Source organism: Idiotropiscis lumnitzeri, chromosome 7 (assembly GCF_059441095.1).
Source record: "Idiotropiscis lumnitzeri isolate Australia: NSW breed Sydney's pygmy pipehorse chromosome 7, RoL_Ilum_1.0, whole genome shotgun sequence".
Lineage (NCBI taxonomy): Eukaryota > Metazoa > Chordata > Actinopteri > Syngnathiformes > Syngnathidae > Idiotropiscis > Idiotropiscis lumnitzeri.
The window spans coordinates 19,977,948-20,003,007 of record NC_142397.1 but is presented as its reverse complement, the minus strand read 5'-3'; the positions used below and the strand labels follow the sequence as shown (position 1 = coordinate 20,003,007).

At 38.9% G+C, this 25,060-nt stretch overlaps 1 protein-coding gene across 4 annotated transcripts; it reads right to left on the bottom strand.

The window, feature by feature from the left end:
- Positions 1 to 195: 195 nt before the first annotated feature.
- Positions 196 to 24,753, bottom strand: LOC148333975 (porphobilinogen deaminase-like). Of its 4 annotated transcripts, none has more exons than XM_088301067.1 (16): positions 24,322 to 24,753; positions 19,024 to 19,077; positions 17,222 to 17,665; positions 12,924 to 12,977; positions 11,832 to 11,904; positions 11,077 to 11,126; positions 9,407 to 9,462; positions 9,027 to 9,104; positions 8,084 to 8,161; positions 7,911 to 7,986; positions 7,638 to 7,751; positions 7,190 to 7,228; positions 6,980 to 7,099; positions 5,749 to 5,802; positions 5,033 to 5,119; positions 196 to 3,605 (listed from the first exon to the last, which is right to left on the bottom strand). In XM_088301067.1, exons 6-16 carry the CDS (start codon positions 11,119 to 11,121, stop codon positions 3,432 to 3,434), a joined length of 921 nt encoding a protein of 306 aa, XP_088157193.1. In that variant the 5' UTR covers positions 11,122 to 11,126; positions 11,832 to 11,904; positions 12,924 to 12,977; positions 17,222 to 17,665; positions 19,024 to 19,077; positions 24,322 to 24,753; the 3' UTR covers positions 196 to 3,431. The 4 variants fall into 4 exon arrangements, with proteins under 4 accessions (XP_088157193.1, XP_088157191.1, XP_088157192.1 ...); XM_088301065.1 differs by lacking the exon at positions 24,322 to 24,753 and adding an exon at positions 20,137 to 20,303; XM_088301066.1 differs by lacking the exon at positions 24,322 to 24,753 and adding an exon at positions 19,170 to 19,318.
- Between the last annotated feature and the right edge of the window lie 307 nt (positions 24,754 to 25,060).

The window sequence follows — 25,060 nt, the reverse complement described above, 5'->3', positions numbered from 1 at the left end:
TTGATTCAATGACATTCCTTCATCTGTAGCTCTACCTCATACTGGCAATTAGATCCACAGCCATACACCACTAAACAGCTATCAGTATTTCCAACTGGAATGATCTGGGACGCGTTGGCTTACAGTAGTTTTGTCATTGTCATCAGTTGAATTTACATCTATTAAAAAGCACATAAACACACACTAGACCCAATAAAGAATGTCACACAACTTTATTTCAATGATTTAAATAGATGCCACATTAGCACCAGGATAAAACAAAAAGAAAATTTTAGAGAAATGTATATATATATTATATCATATATATCTTATTACTGTAACAAAGAGTATTGTCAAACTGTACATATGAAGTGTACAAGCTGAAAACAGGACTAACTTTCAACTCAAGGGGGGAAACTAAACATTAAAAAAGACTGTAAAACAAAATACAATGTGGTTTCAAACTAACTGTACATTAAAGGGCAGATTGACTGTATTACAGCTACAACTGTTCATACAGCACATTCATTTAAAAAATATCGACAAAAATTGAAACGTCAACCCAGACACACAGGTTCAGTCAGGCCTTTACGATAGGGATTACTCAAGTGTACCTTGGGGCACATGACGTTAAAAGCAGTATAATTATTCAAAATCAAAACTCTTTCCCGACCACATCAAATTATTTTCCACTACCAGGTGCGTGGAACAATTTCGCAATGTATTGAAACTGATATTGTATTTGAGTATTTCAGTCTTTTGCAGGTTTACCTTCATTGCTTTGATATTTTGGGTGCGTGTCAGAGGATACGTCACTGTCGAGGGTTGGAGGTGCCTTCAAACCGTCACTAGTAGGCGTCCCTCTGCTCCGTGACTGTCACCGGCGCCCCCCCCACCTCCCCTCCTGCGCTCCGCGCACACACACAGACACGGACAGAGTCCAGTGCGCGCGCACTCGAGAACGCGAGCAGCGAGTGTTTCCAATTCAAACGTCTGATGATGCTAAAGATGGAGAAGCAAAATAGAAAGTGTCCAAGGGCACAAAACCGAAAAAGAAACGGAGAGAGGGAAAGACTATGCAGGCATGAAAAACAGCTTTTCAAAGTGGTTAAAAGAAGGTAGGTAAGTTATGTGTCAGCGGAGCCACACACGGCTCAATGAAACGTTCAATAAAAGTTTTATATTCCCCCAGGATGGCCGAGTGGTCTAAAGCGCCGCGTTCAGGACCCAGTCTCCCCAGGAGGCCTGGGTTCGAATCTTGAATTTCCCCATTGTGGGACTAATAAAGGGCAAATCATCATCATATGAAAATGAAATCGTTATTATTATTATTATTTTTTTTTTTGGGGGGGGGGCTGTTATGTGTCTGCATACTCCACAGAAAGAAGGTAGTTGCCCCCTGACTGGCATCAACACGTAAATGCAGAATATATATTTAAGGCATTTTAAGTATAGCATTAGTAAAAAAAAGTACTGCAAGTTTGTTTTATTTATATTAATTAAAAAAATACAATAGATATGTTTATATATCGCTATGCAATGTTTCCTCTAATTTTCTGAGCGTCTGTGCATTCACACAAACTCCCAACATGAGACATGCATGTGGCGGCCACACCAGAATTAAACCTGTGCAAAACATGAGATCATAACTTACATGATGTCAGTGTTACCAAAAAAAATAATAATAATTCAAACCACCTATATATCAGAATACAACATAATTGGACAGAGATTTTTGACATGAATAAAATCAGACCTCGTTAGTTACTTTTATTTGAAGCATAATTTTCAATAGGGCTGTGATGATAATTCGATATCGATATGTATCGCGATAGCTGGGTGAGTGATATCAATAGAAAATGGTATCGATAAATTATCGAATCCCGCCCAAAAAAAACAACGGCGCAGATTCGACCTATCACTGCCTGACCCGTCACAAACTCTCTCCCACTGAGGAAATAATACCCGAGGCTTACGCATGCGCCGCTGAGCTAGCGTGACTCAAAACAAACAAAAAAAATGGGTGGCTAAAGTGGACTTACCGGCCGACTTGAGGAAAGGCTTGCTTAATAGTTAAGCCGATAACAAGCACCCCCTCCCGGACACGCACGGGTCAAAACGGCCCGGAGCTCCAGTACACGAGACCTCCGTCGCAAGGGAGGCGGGCGTACGTAGCAGTGAAGCCGCGAACAAGCACCCTCCACGGACACGCACTGGACGAAACGGCCCGTAGCACCAGAATTGTTCCGTCTCGAGGGAGGCCGGCGTGCGTTGTACATTTTAAAGTAAAACAAATCGGAATTCGGCCCTTTTCCCTGTTTTATTTTCAATAGTTGTTGTAAATTCCTCATTACTGCTCTGTTTATACAGGTATTGGTTTGCTGTTTAATTTGCGTATTTAACAACAGGCATGTTTTCGGGCAGCTAATGGGTCCTTGTATTTATGTTAATTTATGTCGGGCAAATTGTTGGACAGGTAAGCTCCTAGGACAGACGTATCGAGTCCGTTAGCTGTTAGCTGCGGATGCGTGATTGCTACACTTTTCGTCGTCGTGTATGCGCCAGAATAAAAGTGAGTTATTGAGCTATGTTGAATTGATTGGAGTGCTATTAAAGCGACGTTGTTCTCTACCCCTGTGTCCGGTCACGCTCTTTGATTCGAGTGACTGTTTGGATGAGGCGCTCCGGTGAACCCCCCCCAAACACATACAGTCCTAGCTCTCCGCAACAATCGTATAAAAAAAAAATATATATATATATATATATAAATTCGATATATATCGATATCGACCGACATGACATGCATGCCTACCGATATAGTTTTCAGCCATATCGCCCAGCCCTAAAAAATACAAACTTTATCAATATGGTCCCACATTGTCCACTCATAAATAATGGAAAACGTGTTATTTAATAAAACAAAACTTTCTTTTAGTCACCTGACCTCTGAAATGAGAGAAAGATTTATTTAAGGAGCTTGTAAACTACGCCCATGTTTGGACATCGCGCCTGCAGCGTCTTGTCAGTGATGAGTGAGCATGTGTGCGTGCACCTTTGTAACTGAAACTGGAATGGATAGGGAATGTGGTGTCCTGATTAAAGATTAAACTGCGGTGGAAATTAAGGAATGAGCGTTGAAAGGTAATGTGTCCACTAAGAAGGTGAGATGAGTGCGCAATGACTCACGTGCAACTTAGAAGGAACATTGCTTATGGTTGAGATGAGTTCACAATACTCATAACTACAATATCAAGCTAAACTAAAAAAATAGCTCCGAGCTACCTGCAAACTGGTGTCATTGTAAACCTTAAAATATTGACGAATTTAAGATGAGCTTTTAGTGCCACCTGGTTTTTGTGAGGTGTTTTTATGGCGTTACAATTGAAAAAGACTACGGAGGCTGTGAACAACCTAACCGGATTGCCATAGTGATGAGGCAAATGGAGCGGCCATTATCTGGCATCATTAAGCTGTCGGGCCACAGTCAGGATCTCCTTGGCTCCTTTGCTTAAGAGCAAGTTGGCCAGATCCACCCCCAGACGCTCGGCATTGTCCTGCGAGCTGCCGCAGATTTTGACGGCCGTCACCCCCACGCGCTGCACCTGCTCGTCCACTTCCTCCTGCCACTGGAACACCATCAACATGTTACAATGTGTGTATTACAAAAAACATTTTTCCTAATTTCTGTTTATTAACCAATTATTGTTGTTTATTTGGTATTGTTTAGTGATTGAAAAATAATAACAACACAATTCTTAAAAGAGGGACTGATGCACTCGCCAACCTTTTTGAAACCGTTTCAGTTACTGGTTTGGGATTGTTTTTCACAGTAAAAGCAGATGCATGCAAATGTTTTATTTTTTATTTTTTTAAATCAAACAAAAAAAACCATTCTGTTTAATTTGTGTAGGACAACAGAAATAAGAATAATTACTGGTAAGGGGCTGAAATCAAAGAATTTCGACAATTTTCAGTTTAGCAAAGTCACTAATTGATTGCTCTATTGTTATAATAGTTGTCGATTCATTTGCTAATCGGTTAGTTGTCAATGAATTTTTACACCTTTTACACTAGTACACACAGTGTTTGTATATGTATGTCAATATGTTAAATGTTTTTGTAGTATTTTAAACAGTTCTCAAAAACCTACAAAAATGCTATTAAACCGCACACACACTCTTTTCAATCAGTTTGGTGCTGCCGGTTGAACATGGAAAAAAAATTACTATACAAAGTAATGTGACTAAATGATCTTTTTATGCCATAAGAACGTCCATATGTAATTGACACCAATTGAAATGCATTGAAAGTTAAAAAAAAAAAACTATAACAATATAATTAGGCAATATTTCAATAGTACATTTCTATATCGTGGATTTGACTTATTGTATGGGAGGTCTGATGGGTTTACGTTCGATGACATCGAGTGCGTCACTCTTATTACAAGTAGTGCGCAGATGTCAAAAAAATGTTCACTTTTTCCTTGCTAGTAGCATGCAGTTCTTTTCATGAATTGTCTCACTAATGTTGACTGAGCGCTGGTACAAGAACTGTAAACTGATGTTCAATAAATGGTCAAAAAAAATTTCCGCACTACTAATAAAACACACTGATTGGTCAGACAGATGTAAAAATGTAAAGGTGAGGATCATGTAGTACAGGGGTGTCAAACTCATTTTTGTGGATGGGCCATGTCGTAGTTATGATTCCCCTCAGAGGGGCCTTATGACTGTGAAACCATATAAATGTATGACCACCATATGTTATCACAGACACACAACAAATAGGTGGAAAGCCAGTTTTGAAATCAAAAGTCAGTAAGTGATTGTTCTTGAATTATTTTTAAAGGGTAAGATTGGTGAAAAATAAATGTCAATATAGCTGATCTCAATGTGGTTAAAAGTGAAGAAAACGTGGTAGAAAAGAAGTAAGATGCACATGATTTGCCCTTCGCGGGCCACATAAAATGATGTTGTGGGCCAGATCTGGCCCCCGGGCCTTGAGTTTGACACCCGTGATCCAGTAGGTAAAATAATTGCGTAATCCATGTTACCTTAAGCGTCGTAGCGATGCTCGTCTGCATGGTGTCCTTCAGGAAGTCCGAACCATCCAGGCTGTACACGGCACCCGTCAAGTAAAGCTGTGGGCATATGAGACCAAAACATTAACGTCCTGGATTTTCTAAATGTGTTCCTGCTTACCATAACCAAACAAATGACACTTGAATCGACGATTGCCTCAACATAGACAGGAAGTGGCAGTTTCTTCTATGTAAAAAATGGTCAACTTGTTGACAATTGAAAAACTGCACCAGGAACTAAAATATATTAAATTGCATTAGTTTACAACACGCAGATTGACTACCCTTCGAGGATTCAAAACTCAATGGTGGAGGTCCGGCTTTCGACACAAGCCGGCCAATTCGGGGTTAAAAAAGTTTTCAAACGCACGTTCCAGTAATCAGTCAATTGGTCATTGGTTTCTTTCACATGGTAATCCAATTTATTTTGATGCACCTGGATTCATATCTAGACAGTTAAAAAGGTATATTCATATCTTTTCTAAAATAAAATGATCTCTACATTTCGTCAATACTGACTATCCTACCCAATTAGAATTTACTATCCAATGCTAAAAGTTGCAAGGTTTTTAAGTTCTACCATCGGCTTGAGTGTACGGTCCGCCCTAAACGGCAGCTAGGATCCGATGCAGCTCACACACGACCCAATGAGTAAAAGTAGGAGAGAGAACAAATGACCAAGTAAGTACCTGTGAGTCTTTCACCTCCGTGTGCACGGCCACGGGAACACTGCAGCCTCCCTCCTGTAAATAACACTTAGATGATGAGCAGACGGGACCAGGATGACTATACACACGGAACAACTCACAGGTGACACAATTTGGACGATTGACTCTGCAACGGTGTTTCCTGTGGCTACTTGGTTGTTTGTTTCTTTTGGTTTGTTTGTGAAGCCATGCACAACAATGTGCACAGGACAGAACAGGACAAAGTGAAATAGGAGATCACTTGAATTTACAGTCATTTTAGTTTCAAATTAACAGCAAAAAGAAACAAAAGATGCCGCCGTTTATTTGATTATTTCTAGTTATTTATTTGGATGCCTTAAATATTGAATGGGTTTGGATTGACACCCAAGGTAACATTTGGTCAACAGCAAATTTTAATCACAGATGGCTTTGTGTGTCCTCAAACACATTTTGATGCAGATTTAAAAAAATGTTACTTTTATGGATTAATAAATATCACTGAATATAATACTTATTTTATTATTAGGATGAAAACCCAATTTGCTAGAGAACATGAGGGTTAAAAAAGTTTACTTGCATCTCTGATAAAAAAATTTGAGTAAAAATTGTTGCCAAGTGTAATAGGAGGGTTAAATGTCGATTACATCTACAAATTTGTTTTGCCAAGCAGGTACCATTTAATGCCTTTCTGTTCTCCATGATGTCATTTTACTAGGCTGGTTTTCCATTTCATTTTACTACAAGGGGTTCACTTCTTTTTACAATTGCATGACCATTTGGAATTTTAAAATGTTGCTAAAAGCTAGTTCAGCATGTTTTTGGGACTCGATCCTCTTATTGACTAACAAACTCACCTAGTCATATTTTTGTGCTCGGCCAAAAATATAACTGAAGTGCTTTGACGCCACCTGGCGGCGTAACAATTTGAAGTGCATTGAGATCAGTTCTCAATCTGTTACGTCCCATCAAATAAATACACATGACAACATAATCGGCCTATGTGTTCAACAACAACTCGAAAGAGGTTTCACAGTCGACCCCACATACTCGCATTTTTTTTTTTAACTTTCAATGCATTTCAATTGGTGTCAATTACATATGGACGTTCTTATGGCATAAAAAGATCATTTAGTCACATTATTTTGTATAGTAATTTTTTTTCTATGTCAACCGGCAGCACCAAACTGATTGAAAAGAGTGTGTGTGCGGTTGTGGCTGTGTGCATGCGTACCAGGTGCCTAAGAAATGCTCTCTCGGCTATGCAGCGCAGCACAGTGTCAGTGTCGTTTAACACAGACAACATCTCCAGGATGTCGGTGTCTTTGGCCCGAACCTCCACGGCCAGAGCGCCCTGAGGGAAGACGAAAAAAAAGGAGACACTGGGAATCACAACCAGTGCTTTTACCCCAAATTCATGACTAAATATTCAAATTGTTCTTACCTGCCCTACAGCATACATGCAATCCTTGGGCTCCAGGATCTAGCAGAGGACAGATGATATGTTAGATGACAGTCTACTTGACCAGCGTTTCCCAACCTTTACTGCGCCAAGGCTCATATTTAACATAAAAAAAAAAAATCTCTCGGGTAACTAAGGTCTCAAAAGTGGAAACACGGGCTCATTCAATACCTTCTGTCATCAAGTGGACGAGCTGGTGGATTGTTCTCCCTGTCACTATACGTCACTGACATAGATAGTTGTACAAAGATACATTATTTGTAGTAAAGAAAGCGATGTAGTGAAACTGGATAATCTTCCACAAAACACCTGATGCGCTTTCATGGGACACAAATGTGCCGTGAGACACTCGCTATACGGGTACTGAATTGCAGATGACTTGATTTTTTTTTTTTAATTAAAAAATAATAAAAAAGAAAAAAAAAGGAACCTGGCTGATTCGGTTTTCCCAACCCATCCTTTTTAGGCCAGCAGCAGCAAGAATGATGGCAGCAAAATCCTCCTTTTCATCCAGTTTCTTCAGCCTCGTGTTCAAGTTTCCGCGCTGGAGAGGAACACTTAAGAAAAACCGCGCCTAAACAATACAATCCCTTCCTTGCCACTACGATAGGTACACCAGATTATTCTTATTATTCGTGTGATACTATTTGAAGGGAATTGTAAGTGTACACCATTTGCTCAACTGAATCCTCAATAAGGATACAATATCTTTAAACTCCAAGTGGGGGAATCTCCTCTTCAACTGAGCAGCACGACGCAGCGAACTGGTGCCGATAACACTGCAAAAGAAATATACAGCATGACGTTGTTATTTTTTCCTTCTATGTGACCGCACCGCATGTAGCTCTGGCCGCTGGTTTAGCGAGTGGGGTGTACCTTTTTTCTGGCAGGGACTCCAACGTTTTCCCTGCATGTTTTGGATGCAGGACGACAGCATCATGGGGGTTCTCTCTCCTGAAAGAAAACAAACGCAAACAACGCCTAAGTACAGTAGATTCTCCAAACTTGAATTCTGTGAAAGTTGTTTAAAATGAAGGGAAAAAACAGAGGCTATTGTTTGAGAGTCCTATTCCCATCAATTTTTTTTTTTTTTTACAAACAAGTAGTAAATTAATCTGTAATACAACAACATCGTACTATGGATGTAATGATTCACTCAAGCCCCAATTCGATTCTTTTGTCAGTTCTCGATTTTGATTCGATTTGCTCCATTCTTTTTTTCCAAAATGAATAACAACTTTTATAACCATAATGTTTTTATTATAACACCTGCATTTTGTCCTCGTACTTTTTTGTAACCGTACTTAAAACTAAAGTACAATAGAATTGAGTGTTATTTATAATATATATATAATTACAAACCCTTTTGTGATAAAAGATTCCATATGGATACTTTTATTTTTACATCAATGCATATTTTAAGATGTTTAAATCCATTTTTGATTAATCGTTAGATTCCTGCATAGTACTGATTGAATTTAACATGCATTCAATGTCTATTTTGGGGGAAAATATAGTTGCAAAAAATGCATGAATTTAAACCATAGCGGGATTAACTCTTCACATTTTATTTAGTTATGAAAGAGTTTTTCTTTCCCAGCAGTTTTTTTTGTAGAGCAGGCTAACGTTTGGCACGTCTAGCGCAAAGTGCTGAAATTGGGAATTTGAAATTTGCATCCCACCAAGTACAGTTCTAAATCATTCCCTGTTCTTGCATGTTTTTTCCCCAAATATTTCAACTCCCACATCCCAAAAACATACGTCAGCTTACTTGAAGCGTCTGAAGAAATCACACACAATGTGAGAGGTGTTTACTCACTTGAGCACAGCTGCAATGGTGAATCCTGGAGGCAGCGTGGTTGGAAGGTCCTTCAGCGAATGGACGACTAGATCCACCCTGCGGGACAAAGAGGCACACAGTCATGTCGACAAGCTCCGTCTCCTTGTGGAAGAATACAACCATTCAAAAGCGTCAGCATGCGTTGAAGACTTCTGCTTAATCTCAAGATGTGGGGGAAATGAAAGGGTTTGCAGCCGCGGGTGTTTCTCATTCATCCACATGCCACTTTCAAACGTCATTCATACATACATCTATCCAATAAGCACCAGTTGCAATAGACGTGCATGTTTGCGCTATATGCAGATCATCGGTTGCCTTGTAAAAGTGACGCCAAGGTTGAGTTGGCAAGTGCTACTCACATATTCTTCTCCAGAGCAGTCTCCAACTCTTTGGTGAACAAACTCTTCTCACCAATCTGTTTTGCACAGAAAAATGTATCTCATTTATCATGACTTTCAATCTACATATGCGCGCAAGGGGTCCTGGGTTTACAACCAAGTTCGGTTCTTACTACAGCAACAACGTAAGTCACAATGCGCTGTAGTTCATCACTACCAAATGATAACTCAGTAGTTTCAGAACACAGTTCATATATAAATTAAATAAACACTTCTGGGCAATAAACAGAAAAATATCAAATGAAAAAATAGACCCAAAAAAGCATCAACTGTGCTTTCTTGAGCCACATATTCTTATAGTGCAGCACAAACTAATTTGTTGTGTGTTGTTGGTAAACCAAGGACCTCTTATAAATGACAAGCTTTCCATTTGAATGTCCTGAAAGTTGTACAATTCAGGATTCAACCAGTGCCTTCTTGTGTGTTGTGTGATGTATTCTTATGCCATGCTCTGCAACAGAGCCATATGTACGTGCGGGAGAAAGCTGGGTAAAAGGGAAGCTGTCCACAATATTGAAGACTGTCTTGTCATTAATATTATTGCAAGGAAGAAACATCACAGGGCACACAACAGTCTTTGGGAAGAAGAAAAAAAAAAAAACGCTGCCCAAACCGCATCACTCACAATGTCTCTCTAACCAGCCTTCTGATTGGTTGAGGCTGAAGGACTCCCACAATCCTTTGCATCACTTGATACATGTTTTCTGTTAATTGAATTCCTTTGTTCATTTTCTAGTATTCTGTTTAGTTGATTGTTTTGGCTTTGATTTAAATCCGTGACTGTAAGGGGTGTGGTGACTAGTGGCATCCATTCCCTGACATTTTCTGAACATCTACTAATAATGGTAATTAATGTGTCTGACATACTGCTGGTTGAGTTGTCCCAAAAGCTGCGCTAGCACCTGTGGGAATGCCAATGACTGACTAACTCAAGTTTGCCCTTTCAAAGCTGCCTTTCTCAAAGTGTATGCAAGCATGCATGCTAGCTATTGTTTTAGCGCTGAGGCATGTCTTGATGTATCCGCGCCCAATATTATGGTGCGCCCTATGTATGAGCTTAATACAGCAAAAGCACATGCAAGTGAGACTGCTTTAAACTTTAATACGGTGTTCCCTATGGTCCTGAAAATACAATACATTCAAGTGGTTTAGAGGTAAACTTCTAAACCACTTGGATGACCGTTTATACTGTACTGTTAACAACATTTCACTTGCCTTACAACAGTGATTCTCAATTATTTTCTGTTACGCATCCCCAGAAAGAAGAAAACAATTCGCGCCACCACCCACTCTCCTCTGATACTATAAATAATAGCATTTTCGTTGCAAAACAAACCCACACTATAGAGTTAATACTCGCTGCGCACAATTGGCAATGAGAGCGCCACTGCCAACTACTGGAGTGGATGTGCAATTACACTTTATTGTAGTACGGAGGGAAAAAAAAGCTTGATCCCCAGGGCCACACGCGCCGCCCTCAGGGAGGCCTGCCCCACTACTCGAGAAGCACTGCCTTACAGGCAGCATCTGACAAGCAAAGGAGTAAAAACAGTTCACAGTACCTCCACTTAGTCTTCCCATTTGTAAACAGATCACACTGTAATTAGAAACACTGCTTACACAAACCTTACCTTTGATAAAGCTGTGTCAAGAATTTTGTCCCCAATTGTTGACATGGCCACTGGAAGAGAAACAATGGTACAAGTGAGTAAATAACAGCTTGTTGAGTCCATAAAGTGATCTTTTCGACTCGCAAGTGAGCGGGAGTCGACAGCTAATATTGGGCGAGCGGTGGGATACACCCTGGACTGGCAGTCAGTCCAGAAGAGTTGTGACTCTCCTGCTACTCTATTTGTGGGGTCCACTGTGACATTTTGCCATCATTTATATATCTCCCATTGTTGTCATTATGACTGTATTTATCATCGCATCGTTCTGCACACTTGTGCTACAAGCCTTTTGCTGTCACACAGGAGTAACACCAATAAATTCATGTTAAATTGATTGAATACTTGAATGTGTGTTTGTTTTTGGATAGTATTGCTTTGCCTCTAATTGGTGGCAAGGAGACAAATTAGAGTTGAGGAGCACCATCTAGACAAAATTAGACGCATCTCATGACAGTTAAATAAGTAAAGTTGTATTGTATTGTATTGTATCATTGGGCCATTACAATCCCATATGAGGGGGGAGGCGTCAATTACTTGCAGATTTTTGCTATTCGTGGTAGGACTTGGTCCTTATCCCCCCGACACAGACAACCAATCACATTTAGAGCCACACCCTCGGTGAGGGGGCACTGAACGCTCAAGGTGGGTGCTTTTAACAAACCTTAAATACTAAACAAAGAAAAAAGATAAACACGTTGAAGAGAAGTGATTCTTACCAATTTCCAAAAGGATGTCAGAGTGCAACTCTCTAAGTTTTTCTGCAACACTGTCCGTCTGAATGCGAGCCAACTATAAGAACACAATGCAATGAATGAGTTTTTAATGCCATACAATTTAGGCTTGCATGAAATGGGATCAGTGCACAGAATGGAAAACTAAAAATTGAACATCACATTAAAATCTCAACATCAAACACCAAAAATTAGACGGTTGAAGTTACTGTGAAATAGTAAAGACAAGCGTATGAGCAAACCAATTAAGCACATATTTAATACTGTAAGGCTGCAACTAACAATTATCATCATCAGCTGGAAGATGTGGAATAGAAAAGTACATTAATATATTATATTGAATATTCATAATATCATTAATATTATTTTTCATTTTCACAGTACAGTTCAATTTTGATTTTGACTTCTGTACCATAAATGATCTCAAAGTTACATTACAGTAGAACTCATCTCTATCTATCTATCTAGGAACCATCTCAGCAACACATCGACATTTCACGAAGAGTGCAAGTCTCAAGTTTACTTAAATATGGAAAACCGTTCGAGCATTTATTTGATATCCTTGATATTCATTTTAAGGTCTGTGTTCTACTATGTTCTTGGTCCTCACTTGAAGTTGGACAACTTTAGCTTATTAGTGCAACAATTGCATGTTATGAGTGAGACAAAACTCTACTTGTTGAAAGCTGCATTCTAATTTGTATTAGTGGTGGTAAACTGGATTGTTGAACACTCATCCAATATCCTTGATCAGGCTGCTACTACTGCATGACGCATCTACTAGTCAGGCATAGTAGTGTTACCGGTGCTGCACCGTACAATAGTTTACAAGTAAGGTATAACTGCGTATTAGTAGGCCAAAGTGGCACTAGTACTGGAAAAAAACATAATTGGTAAAACACAGTCATTCTACTAGTGTGCAATGTAGTCATTTCATTAGTGTGCTGAATTTACTTATGAATAAGGACAAAGAAGTTACTAGTACATGGACCTTAAACTGGATATCAAGGATACCAGATAAATAATCAAACTGCTTTAAATAGTTAAATGGATAACCCAATTCATTCAATACTGTACCTGACTCTTGCGCGTTCCAATCCGGATGAGACGGCTGACTTTTCCATCCCCATTCTGAAACAATTAGAAATAAAGTTTAAGAAATCACATTCCTTTTCTGATGTTGAATCAATAAACCTCATCTGCAAACCAGAATCGAACTTCACCGTCATATACTTGAACAGTCCTTCCTCCATAACTCGGCTTGTGAACTGTACAAGCTATTGTGTCTGCCTGTTGGGTCGAAGAAAGGACCTGTGCTGAAGTCATACAGCCCCAAGATAGTGAACAGAGTAGTCTTTTTAAGAAGACAAGCCCTCATTCACAGACCCTCCACCCCAAGACAGTCAGCCCTGTTGCCCAGAGATAAGCACAGGTCCATTGAGTCCGTTATACGAAGCAGGGAGTGGCAACTCAGTGGATAAGGTGTGGTCCAATGCATTTTAAGACATAAAGCATCCGTTACTGTATTTCGGAATGGTTGCCAATAAAAAAATATAGGTTTGTACAAAGGAGAACATGAAAACGCTAGTTGATAAATGATTACCTGGTAAAAAAGAAAGCGTCCTACACATATGCGTTATGCACGTCCATCATTCAACTTTACATAAGCACAAACTTAAATAAGATTGAGTTAGTTTTGACATAAACCATGGGAGCTGCGTACTTAACAATGCGATTAATGCAGAAGTTACAACCAGTTGTAAATTTATTAGGTACGTAAATACATTATTATTGTTCGTTCTTATTTTACTTTGTGGTGCCAAGCCAAGTGCACGTTATATTGACAACTACAAACTATTCACAACTTGTCATGAAAGTTTGTTTTTTTAGACCGCGCCTCTCGACTAAAAGGACCAATGCTGAGCTTGCATACGGTGACAGGCGTCATCAATGGCCAATTGGAAGGCAGCCTGGCGAGTTTCTGCGGAAATACGGTTGCCCGCCCTCAACCAGCAATGATTGCGCTTCACGCATGGTTCAAAATTTAATATTCAATAGTCAATGTTTATTGGTCACGTGTACAGTGAAAAAGCAGTGCCAACACACAGGCAATTAAATCATTGCTTTGCAAGCTCCCCCCTTCTTGAAAAATGTGGTGTTCGCGCGTGATGATTCATCGAAAACTCACCGGAGAGTTTGCCTCCTCCGTCATGGTGCTGACCCGGTTATCTGTGCTGATTTTCGAAAAACTGCGGCGCGTTTAGCTGCACGTAGAGTCAATTATGATGGTAAATCTTGAAAAGTGCGGCGCTCCTATTACAGCGCTCTCCTTGACCGAGGAATGTGACGTCGTTGAAGCATCTCGAGGTCATTTCCGGGTTCCATGTTTCACTCATGACGTATATATTAATAGACTAACAATGCGCTTACCCGCTGTTGGGAGAAGTGAAGCCATCGGCGGCCATTTTACGTTGCCTATCGCGAAGCTTGTCAAACGTGAATGCCTTGATTTCTCCGCGGCGTTACACAGTTTTTTATGAGCTCTAAAATGTAAACTTTCGAGTTAAAAAGGGGAAGAAAAAGACAAAATATTTCCCAATTTATTCTTTGTATCTTTACAAAACATCCAGTGTCATTTATTTGAAGGAGACAATTAAAATACGTTTTCTCCAATATTCTAACATAAAAAGATGTGCGTAATTATCGTAAGTCGCATTTTAAGGAAAAGCAAATTACAACCTGTCAGAAATAAATGATCAGCCAAACAATGTTACCTTACACGTAAATGCGCTTAGCTTTTTTCAAAATATGAGGTGAGCTTGATAAAACATATTCATAATCGTTTCCTGCACAACTAACTCAAGATATTTCATTAACATGGATTGGGGAAAACCCTTTTCTGATATGTATATTTTTCCACTTTGGAAGTTTTAAATATAAAACATTATTGTTGATGGAACAAAACGCAGCAATTCAGAGTATTGACCCTTTCTGGAATACTTGGCAGAGCCGGAGCTACATCGAGAGAAAAATTTTGATATACTATATCGAAATTAATAAATTTAAAACCAACCCGAAACGCTCTTGTATTAAATTAATGGCCAAAAACCAAAACGAAGGACAATTTAAATATAATTATAGTTTCAATTAGTTTTGTATCCGTATAATGTAACTGGTAACTTGAACACGGTGTTTTGTTCTGAGACGTGCTAAAGATGTACAGCTAATTTGGCACAATATTTGCAAAGTATGCAAATTATTTTTTAAGTAAACCAAACTGAGTTAACTAAGTTAAAATATTTAACTGAGTTAAAATATTTGGAATTAATCACCTGCGTTAACGCTTTTATTTTGACAGCCCTAGAAACACAAACGAAAAGCAACAGCAAAGAAAATGGCAATGCTCATCAAAACGTTGCTTTTTACATTGACTAGATCTTGCTTGTATTTTGACTGAGCTGGGCAAGGTTCTATGTATTTGATAATGTTATTTCACAAAACCCTGACTGTGGATGGTATTATAAACAATGACTCCTAAGTTACAGAGTGGGTTACAAAGTATGCAAATCAGTTTGTGTGTTGATTTACGCATGCATGTGGCGACCTCTCAATGGAGCATTGTTTCCACCTGCCTATGTCGGCTTCTGCTGCGGGTACTTGGTGGATGTGATGCATAGCATTATTACTGATGACTCTCTCATTCCACAGAGGGGCATCAATCTTCAATTGAACAATGACAGTGAGACAAGCAGCACAATCGACCCATGTTTTAAGTATCACACAAATTTGTGCTCACCCTCCTCTTGTTGATTTCGCAGTTATTGTAATTAGTGCATTTGATTTATTATTGTTAACACAAAAACTTCAGCTGTAATGTACAGTATGTTGAGGATCATTTATATGTGCACTGCAAATCTCCCGGTGTTAATTCAACACCATAAGGTGTTAATTTTAACACCGGTAAATGTCAATAAGAATGCTACCTACAAAGGGTTAAACTGACATTTATAACGGGTTTCTTTGTTCAACACACATAGACAAAAAGCTATTCACACGCAGACATACCTAGGCACAATATAGAGTGTGCAATGAACCAATCACGCATGTGTGTGTAATGTGGGAGGACACCCAAGAACCCACAGAAAACCCACACAGGCACAGGGTAAAACATGCAAACTCCACACTGGATGGCCGTAGCCTGGAATCGAACACTGGACCTCTTTACTGTGAGGCGGATGTGCTAGCTAACCAGTCATCCTAAATGCTGCCCCAATTTCAAACACTTTGCTTTTATTAAATCCATTTCCGAAAATTCATACAAACCAGTAATAGGACACAATGTATGTGCTTCCATCATTTTTATGCGAAAACATTGCATCATGCCAATAATTAAATCAGGTCAGACACACCAACGGCAAACAAACCCTCCTCAATTCTAAATGCATTCAGGAAGTCGTCAACAATTCTCCTGAAAGTAGGGGATACAATTTTAGTTCCATTTGGTTATCTCCTTTTTTATTGTTACAACACAGCTACAGTGCGCCATAGCCAACGCCAAATCTGAGCAACCCGTACCGTCATCATTACATACGGACCACCCTCTCTTCTCCGTCCGCTCTCTCTCCTTTTCACACACCCCTCCCGTCCAATTTGTAGCACTATTTTTAATATTCCATGGATAATATTGCATGGACGTAAGGTTTAACATTACAATTTTTTAGGTTTAAAATGACTATCCCAGCTTTGCGTCTTTAACTATCACACAGGAGTTTTAGTCACTTCTGTTGTGGCTTTTGCAAAAGCATTTTTGCAGTCATACCCAGGTTCAGTGTTGTTGTGTTGTGGTGTTTGTAAATGTTGCGACCTTACTCGGCCACCGTACATCATCTTTTTAACATGTTACATTTTTTGTGAATAGGCACATTGTCTGGCTCGCAGCTGACAAATGAGCTTCTCATACATCCCAAAAAGTCCCATGCAGCTTGTCACTCTGTCTAGACTTGCTTCAACCAAAACATGTTAAATGGATTGCTAATCAACCCAATTGGGCGTGTAGGCCATGTGACATCACATTGAATAAAATTTTCAGCCACTCTGTTTTAATATGAAATAGAAAACTCAAATATAAACTGAAACTTTTTTTTCCTTTAATACAATAATGTGAAAGTTTTCATCCATCCAAACACAAAGTAATCAGAAGTCTCCAGGCTCTTGAAAACTCTCACTGGAGAGGTTTGCAGCCAAGTATCAAGCAGTTGGGATGACAATTAGTACCGCCAAATCTGAGACCTTGGCAATCAGTTGGAAAAGGGTGGAGTGGCCTCTAAAGGTCTTGGATGAGATGCTGCCCCAAGTGGAGGAATGCAAGTACCTACCTTGTGGTCACGTTGACAAGTGAGGAAAGAATGGAGCAGGTGTTCGGCAGGCAAATCCGTGCAACATATTCAATGATGCGGCCGCTGTATTGATCTGTCGCTGCGAAGAAAGAGCTGAGAAGAAAGGCAAAGTTCATCAGTTGCTTTATGTTCCTACCCTCAGATATGTTCTTAAGCTCTGGGTCGTGACCAAAAAACCAAAAGATCATCGATTTAAGTAGCGGGAATGAGTTTTCCAGGATGTCCAGGATATCCTTAACAGATAAATGAAAAGCTTGGTCATCTGGAAGGGCCGCAAACTCAAGCCACTGCTCATCCGCATCAAGACTGGACAGGTAAGGTGGCTTGGGCATCTTGTTAGGATGCCTCTCCACTGGCAGGAAGTCCTGGAGATGAAGAGGCCTACACAACTGATTCTGAAGGCCTTGGGCAGTTTAGATTGATCTGGTAAAACATGAAGGCAGAAGGAAAAAAAATAAAAATTCAACATCCATGTCATGGAAGTCGCATAGCCTAGAGAAATGCTACAAATCAAAGAGAATAGACTGCTGGGAATAAGTAAATTAAAACTTATGTAACAAATAAAATTTAGCTTTTAAGTATAGGTAAGTGTTTTTGATAGTGATTACTGAAATATATGAGCTGAACTGTGTCCATCACTCTCACGGGTCCACACACAAGTGAAACTTGCATCTTCCCACCACATTTCCATTTTTCTTCTTTAAAAACATGTCAGAGTGCAACTCTTTAAGTTTTTCTGCAACACTGTCCGTCTGAATGCGAGCCAACTATAAGAACACAATGCTATGAATGAGTTTTTAATGCCATACAATTTAGGCTTGCATGAAATGGGATCAGTGCACAGAATGGAAAACTAAAAACTGAACATCACATTAAAATCTCAACATCAAACACCAAAAATTAGACGGTTGAAGTTACTGTGAAATAGTAAAGACAAGCGTATGAGCAAACCAATTAAGCACATATTTAATACTGTAAGGCTGCAACTAACAATTATCATCATCATCAGCTGGAAGATGTGGAATAGAAAAGTACATTAATATATTATATTGAATATTCATAATATCATTAATATTATTTTTCATTTTCACAGTACAGTTAAATTTTGATTTTGACTTCTGTACCATAAATGATCTCAAAGTTACATTACAGTAGAACTCATCTCTATCTATCTATCTAGGAACCATCTCAGCAACACATCGACATTTCACGAAGAGTGCAAATCTCAAGTTTACTTAAATATGGAAAACCATTCGAGCATTTATTTGATATCCTTGATATTCATTTTAAGGTCTGTGTTCTACTATGTTCTTGGTCCTCACTTGAAGTTGGGCAACTTTAGCTTATTAGTACAACAATTGCATGTTATGAGTGAGACAAAACTCTACTTGTTGAAAGCTGCATTCTAATTTGTATTAGTGGTGGTAAACTGGATTGTTGAACATTCATTCAATATCCTTGATAAGGCTGCTACTACTGCATGACGCATCTACTAGTCAGGCATAGTAGTGTTACCGGTGCTGCACCGTACAATAGTTTACAAGTAAGGTATAACTGCGTATTAGTAGGCCAAAGTGGCACTAGTACTGGATAATTGGTAAAACACAGTCATTCTACTAGTGTGCAATGTAGTCATTTCATTAGTGTGCTGAATTTACTTATGAATAAGGACAAAGAAGTTACTAGTACATGGACCTTAAACTGGATATCAAGGATACCAGATAAATAATCAAACTGCTTTAAATAGTTAAATGGATAACCCAATTCATTCAATACTGTACCTGACTCTTGCGCGTTCCAATCCGGATGAGACGGCTGACTTTTCCATCCCCATTCTGAAACAATTAGAAATAAAGTTTAAGAAATCACATTCCTTTTCTGATGTTGAATCAATAAACCTCATCTGCAAACCAGAATCGAACTTCACCGTCATATACTTGAACAGTCCTTCCTCCATAACTCGGCTTGTGAACTGTACAAGCTATTGTGTCTGCCTGTTGGGTCGAAGAAAGGACCTGTGCTGAAGTCATACAGCCCCAAGATAGTGAACAGAGTAGTCTTTTTAAGAAGACAAGCCCTCATTCACAGAACCTCCACCCCAAGACAGTCAGCCCTGTTGCCCAGAGATAAGCACCGGTCCATTGAGTCCGTTATACGAAGCAGGGAGTGGCAACTCAGTGGATAAGGTGTGGTCCAATGCATTTTAAGACATAAAGCATCCGTTACTGTATTTCGGAATGGTTGCCAATAAAACAATATAGGTTTGTACAAAGGAGAACATGAAAACGCTAGTTGATAAATGATTACCTGGTAAAAAAGAAAGCGTCCTACACTTATGCGTTATGCACGTCCATCATTCAACTTTACATAAGCACAAACATTAATAAGATTGAGTTAGTTTTGACATAAACCTTGGGAGCTGCGTACTTAACAATGCGATTAATGCAGAAGTTACAACCAGTTGTAAATTTATTAGGTACGTAAATACATTATTATTGTTCGTTCTTATTTTACTTTGTGGTGCCAAGCCAAGTGCACGTTATATTGACAACTACAAACTATTCACAACTTGTCATGAAAGTTTTTTTTTTTTTAGACCGCGCCTCTCGACTAAAAGGACCAATGCTGAGCTTGCATACGGTGACAGGCGTCATCAATGGCCAATTGGAAGGCAGCCTGGCGAGTTTCTGCGGAAATACGGTTGCCCGCCCTCAACCAGCAATGATTGCGCTTCACGCATGGTTCAAAATTTAATATTCAATAGTCAATGTTTATTGGTCACGTGTACAGTGAAAAAGCAGTGCCAACACACAGGCAATTAAATCATTGCTTTGCAAGCTCCCCCCTTCTTGAAAAATGTGGTGTTCGCGCGTGATGATTCATCGAAAACTCACCGGAGAGTTTGCCTCCTCCGTCATGGTGCTGACCCGGTTATCTGTGCTGATTTTCGAAAAACTGCGGCGCGTTTAGCTGCACGTAGTCAATTATGATGGTAAATCTTGAAAAGTGCGGCGCTCCTTTTACAGCGCTCTTCTTGACCGCAGAATGTGACGTCGTTGAAGCATCTCGAGGTCATTTCCGGGTTCCATGTTTCACTCATGACGTATATATTAATAGACTAACAATGCGCTTACCCGCTGTTGGGAGAAGTGAAGCCACCGGCGGCCATCTTACGTTGCCTATCGCGAAGCTTGTCAAACGTGAATGCCTTGATTTCTCCGCGGCGTTACACAGTTTTTTATGAGCTCTAAAATGTAAACTTTCGAGTTAAAAAGGGGAAGAAAAAGACAAAATATTTCCCAATTTATTCTTTGTATCTTTACAAAACATCCTGTGTCAATTATTTGAAGGAGACAATTAAAATACGTTTTCTCCAATATTCTAACATAAAAAGATGTGCGTAATTATCGTAAGTCGCATTTTAAGGAAAAACAAATTACAATTGTCAGAAATAAATGATCAGCCAAACAATGTTACCTTACACTTAAATGCACTTAGCTTTTTTTCAAAATATGAGGTGAGCTTGATAAAACATATTCATAATCGTTTCCTGCACAACTAACTCAAGATATTTCATTAACATGGATTGGGGAAAACCCTTTTCTGATATGTATATTTTTCCACTTTGGAAGTTTTAAATATAAAACATTGTTGTTGATGGAACAAAACGCAGCAATTCAGAGTATTGACCCTTTCTGGAATACTTGGCAGAGCCGGAGCTACATCTAGAGAAAGATTTTGATACATGTGACTACTGTCATTTTCACACGGTGGGGGTCAGTTTTGTGAAAGTAAATTTTCTATGCGAACTACTTCAAAGTTCAGTTCAAAATTCATGATTCATGACTAAATTCACCGTTCCAAAAATGAACTACCGTAGTTCATAGTTTAGTTGTTTTGTTTAACAATATGTTGCAAGCCCAGTCTTTTTATATTTTTGGAATTTTAATCATAGTTTTTATTTTGTTTTGAGTGTTGTTTTTTTACATGTATTTAGTTTTAGTTAGTTTTCTTTGTTTTTTTTTTATAACCATAGTTTTAGTTTTTTCAAAAAACACTTTGTTTAGTTTGTTAGTTTTAGCATCAGTTTTCATTTAAAAAAAATGTGTTTCACTCGTGTGCAAGAAAAACAACACGTTCAGTATTGTATAGTAAAAGTTTTACAAAATTGTGATTTTAAAATATTTTGATAGTACGGTTTAACAGTCTGCAGACTTTGAATTACAATATGTGCGGTGCATGATACCAATTCTAAAGTTAGATGCATGCACGCATGAACCCAAATTATAATAAAGCTAGGATGCCTTGTTTGCCAAGTTGCCAAATTCAAAAGTGGATTTGTGTCTTGAATTCTTGTTGAGAAGTCTTAAACCCAATAGTACAGTGTGCTATGTTTTTGTCTACTGTATATATTTTTTCCACATATGAAACAAACAAAAAAAAAAGCACTTTTTACATACCCTTGCACTTCGGGCAAAGTTAAATGACAAAGTCAGGGGGAGCCATTCAAGCCAAAGAGCCACACACAAACTCGATTCCTAGGAACGATGTCATCTGCTGGCTCTTTTTTTTTTGGGTACTACTTGATGTCGGCCCCTTTGAGCAAAACACAAGAGGACTACAACTCCCAGATGAATGTTCGACCTTATCTTCCTTCGGGTAATGCAGTGCAGTATATCGAAATTGATAAATTTAAAATCAACCCGAAACGCTCTTGTATTAAATTAATGGCCAAAAACCAAAACGAAGGACAATTTAAATATAATTATAGCTTCAATTAGTTTTGTATACGTTTAATGGAGTTTCACTTAGTTTTCATTTTATTACAATGCATTTTATTCTATATATCTTTTTTATTTCGTTAACTAAAATGTTTTTTTCAATTTTTGTTTTAGTTATTTTGTTTGGTTTTCGGTAACTAAAATAACTTTGGTTGCAGCAAGCCATTACCCTCAAAATATGTCATTTTCAATTCAATCCACAGTTGCAGACACCTGCAATTTTCACCCTACAGTCTCATGAGGAAAAACATGTTGCTTGAATGCTCTTTTTTAAATGAGGAATTGAAAAAAAAAAAAAAAAGAAAAAATATGACTAGAATTTAATGTGCAATTACAAATACAATCCATTGTAGGAACCTGGCTAAGGTTGGTCGAAAATGAGCTATTGCACACTACATCTAAACCCTCTTCTCATCTTCACGCTACAGTAAAACCCAACCTGCAACTTCTGCCAACAACAATTGATCATTCTGATTGGCTGTTAGCTAGCAAATCAGAGCATGCGATAGAAGCAAACTGTGAAACTAGTACTGTCAAGTGATTGATTTTTTTAATGAATTAATCACAAAAAAATTCCATGATTAATCGGATTAATCACATTTTTCAACTACTATTTTTTGTAAAGCTTATAACAGATATTTACTTGAATAATATCTTGTAATTGATGCAAAATCACCAAAATATGAAGTATGTTTTATTGAAAGAATGTTCTAATAGCATTCTTTGATTCTTAAATATGCTCTAAATGGAGACATCCTTAAGGGCATTTTTCCCCTGAAACATTTCTCAAAACTGCCTGCAAGCAGTATTTTGAGGATCATTTATATGTGCACTGCAAATCTCCCTGTGTTAATTCAACACCATAAGGTGTTAATTTTAACACCAGTAAATGTCTATAAGAATGCAACCTACAAAGGGTTAAACTAACATTCATAACGGGTTTCTTTGTTCAACAAACAGACAAAAAGCTATTCACACTCAGACACACCTAGGCACAATATAGAGTGTGCAATGAACCAATCACGCATGTGTGTGTAATGTGGGAGGAAACCCAAGAACCCACAGAAAACCCACACAGGCACAGGGTAAAACATGCAAACTCCACACTGGATGGCCGTAGCCTGGAATCGAACACTGGACCTCTTTACTGTGAGGCGGATGTGCTAGCTAACCAGTCATCCTAAATGCTGCCACAATTTCAAACACTTCGCTTTTATTAAATCCATTTCCGACAATTCATACAAACCAGTAATAGGACACAATGTATATGCTTCCATCATTTTTATGCGAAAACATTGCATCATGCCAATAATTAAATCAGGTCAGACACACCAACGGCAAACAAATCCTCCTCAATTCTAAATGCATTCAGGAAGTCGTCAACAATTCTCCTGAAAGTAGGGGATACAATTTTAGTTCCATTTGGTTATCTCCTTTTTTATTGTTACAACACAGCTACAGTGCGCCATAGCCAACGCCAAATCTGAGCAACCCGTACCGTCATCATTACATACGGACCACCCTCTCTTCTCCGTCCGCTCTCTCTCCTTCTCACACACCCCACCCGTCCAATTTGTAACAGTATTTTTAATATTCCATGGATAATATTGCATGGACGTAAGGTTTAACATGACAATTTTTTAGGTTTAAAATGACTATCCCAGCTTTGCGTCTTTAACTATCACACAGGAGTTTTAGTCACTTCCGTTGTGGCTTTTGCAAAAGCATTTTTGCAGTCATACCGAGGTTCAGTGTTGTTGTGTTGTGGTGTTTGTAAATGTTGCGACCTTACTCGGCCACCGTACATCATCTTTTCAACATGTTACATTTTTTGTGAATAGGCACATTGTCTGGCTCGCAGCTGACAAATGAGCTTCTCATAAATCCCAAAAAGTCCCATGCAGCTTGTCACTCTGTCTAGACTTGCTTCAACCAAAACATGTTAAATGGATTGCTAATCAACCCAATTGGGCGTGTAGGCCATGTGACATCACATTGAATAAAATTTTCAGCCACTCTGTTTTAATATGAAATAGAAAACTCAAATATAAACTGAAACTTTTTTTTCCTTTAATACAATAATGTGAAAGTTTTCATCCATCCAAACACAAAGTAATCAGAAGTCTCCAGGCTCTTGAAAACTCTCACTGGAGAGGTTTGCAGCCAAGTATCAAGCAGTTGGGATGACAATTAGTACCGCCAAATCTGAGACCTTGGCAATCAGTTGGAAAAGGGTGGAGTGGCCTCTAAAGGTCTTGGATGAGATGCTGCCCCAAGTGGAGGAATGCAAGTACCTACCTTGTGGTCACGTTGACAAGTGAGGAAAGAATGGAGCAGGTGTTCGGCAGGCAAATCCGTGCAACATATTCAATGATGCGGCCGCTGTATTGATCTGTCGCTGCGAAGAAAGAGCTGAGAAGAAAGGCAAAGTTCATCAGTTGCTTTATGTTCCTACCCTCAGATATGTTCTTAAGCTCTGGGTCGTGACCAAAAAACCAAAAGATCATCGATTTAAGTAGCGGGAATGAGTTTTCCAGGATGTCCAGGATATCCTTAACAGATAAATGAAAAGCTTGGTCATCTGGAAGGGCCGCAAACTCAAGCCACTGCTCATCCGCATCAAGACTGGACAGGTAAGGTGGCTTGGGCATCTTGTTAGGATGCCTCTCCACTGGCAGGAAGTCCTGGAGATGAAGAGGCCTACACAACTGATTCTGAAGGCCTTGGGCAGTTTAGATTGATCTGGTAAAACATGAAGGCAGAAGGAAAAAAAATAAAAATTCAACATCCATGTCATGGAAGTCGCATAGCCTAGAGAAATGCTACAAATCAAAGAGAATAGACTGCTGGGAATAAGTAAATTAAAACTTATGTAACAAATAAAATTTAGCTTTTAAGTATAGGTAAGTGTTTTTGATAGTGATTACTGAAATATATGAGCTGAACTGTGTCCATCACTCTCACGGGTCCACACACAAGTGAAACTTGCATCTTCCCACCACATTTCCATTTTTCTTCTTTAAAAAAGTCCGAAATG

Bases quoted from the DNA above. Each gene is read 5' to 3' on its own strand.
- LOC148333975 (XM_088301064.1), bottom strand. From the start codon at position 14,058: ATGACGGAGGAGGCAAACTCTCCG. The intron at 8,162-9,026 runs GTGAGTAAACAC...GTTTTCTTTCAG, and splicing joins ACCATTGCAGCTGTGCTCAA to GAGAGAGAACCCCCATGATG. The intron at 7,987-8,083 runs GTACACCCCACT...TTTCTTTTGCAG, and splicing joins GAGTCCCTGCCAGAAAAAAG to TGTTATCGGCACCAGTTCGC.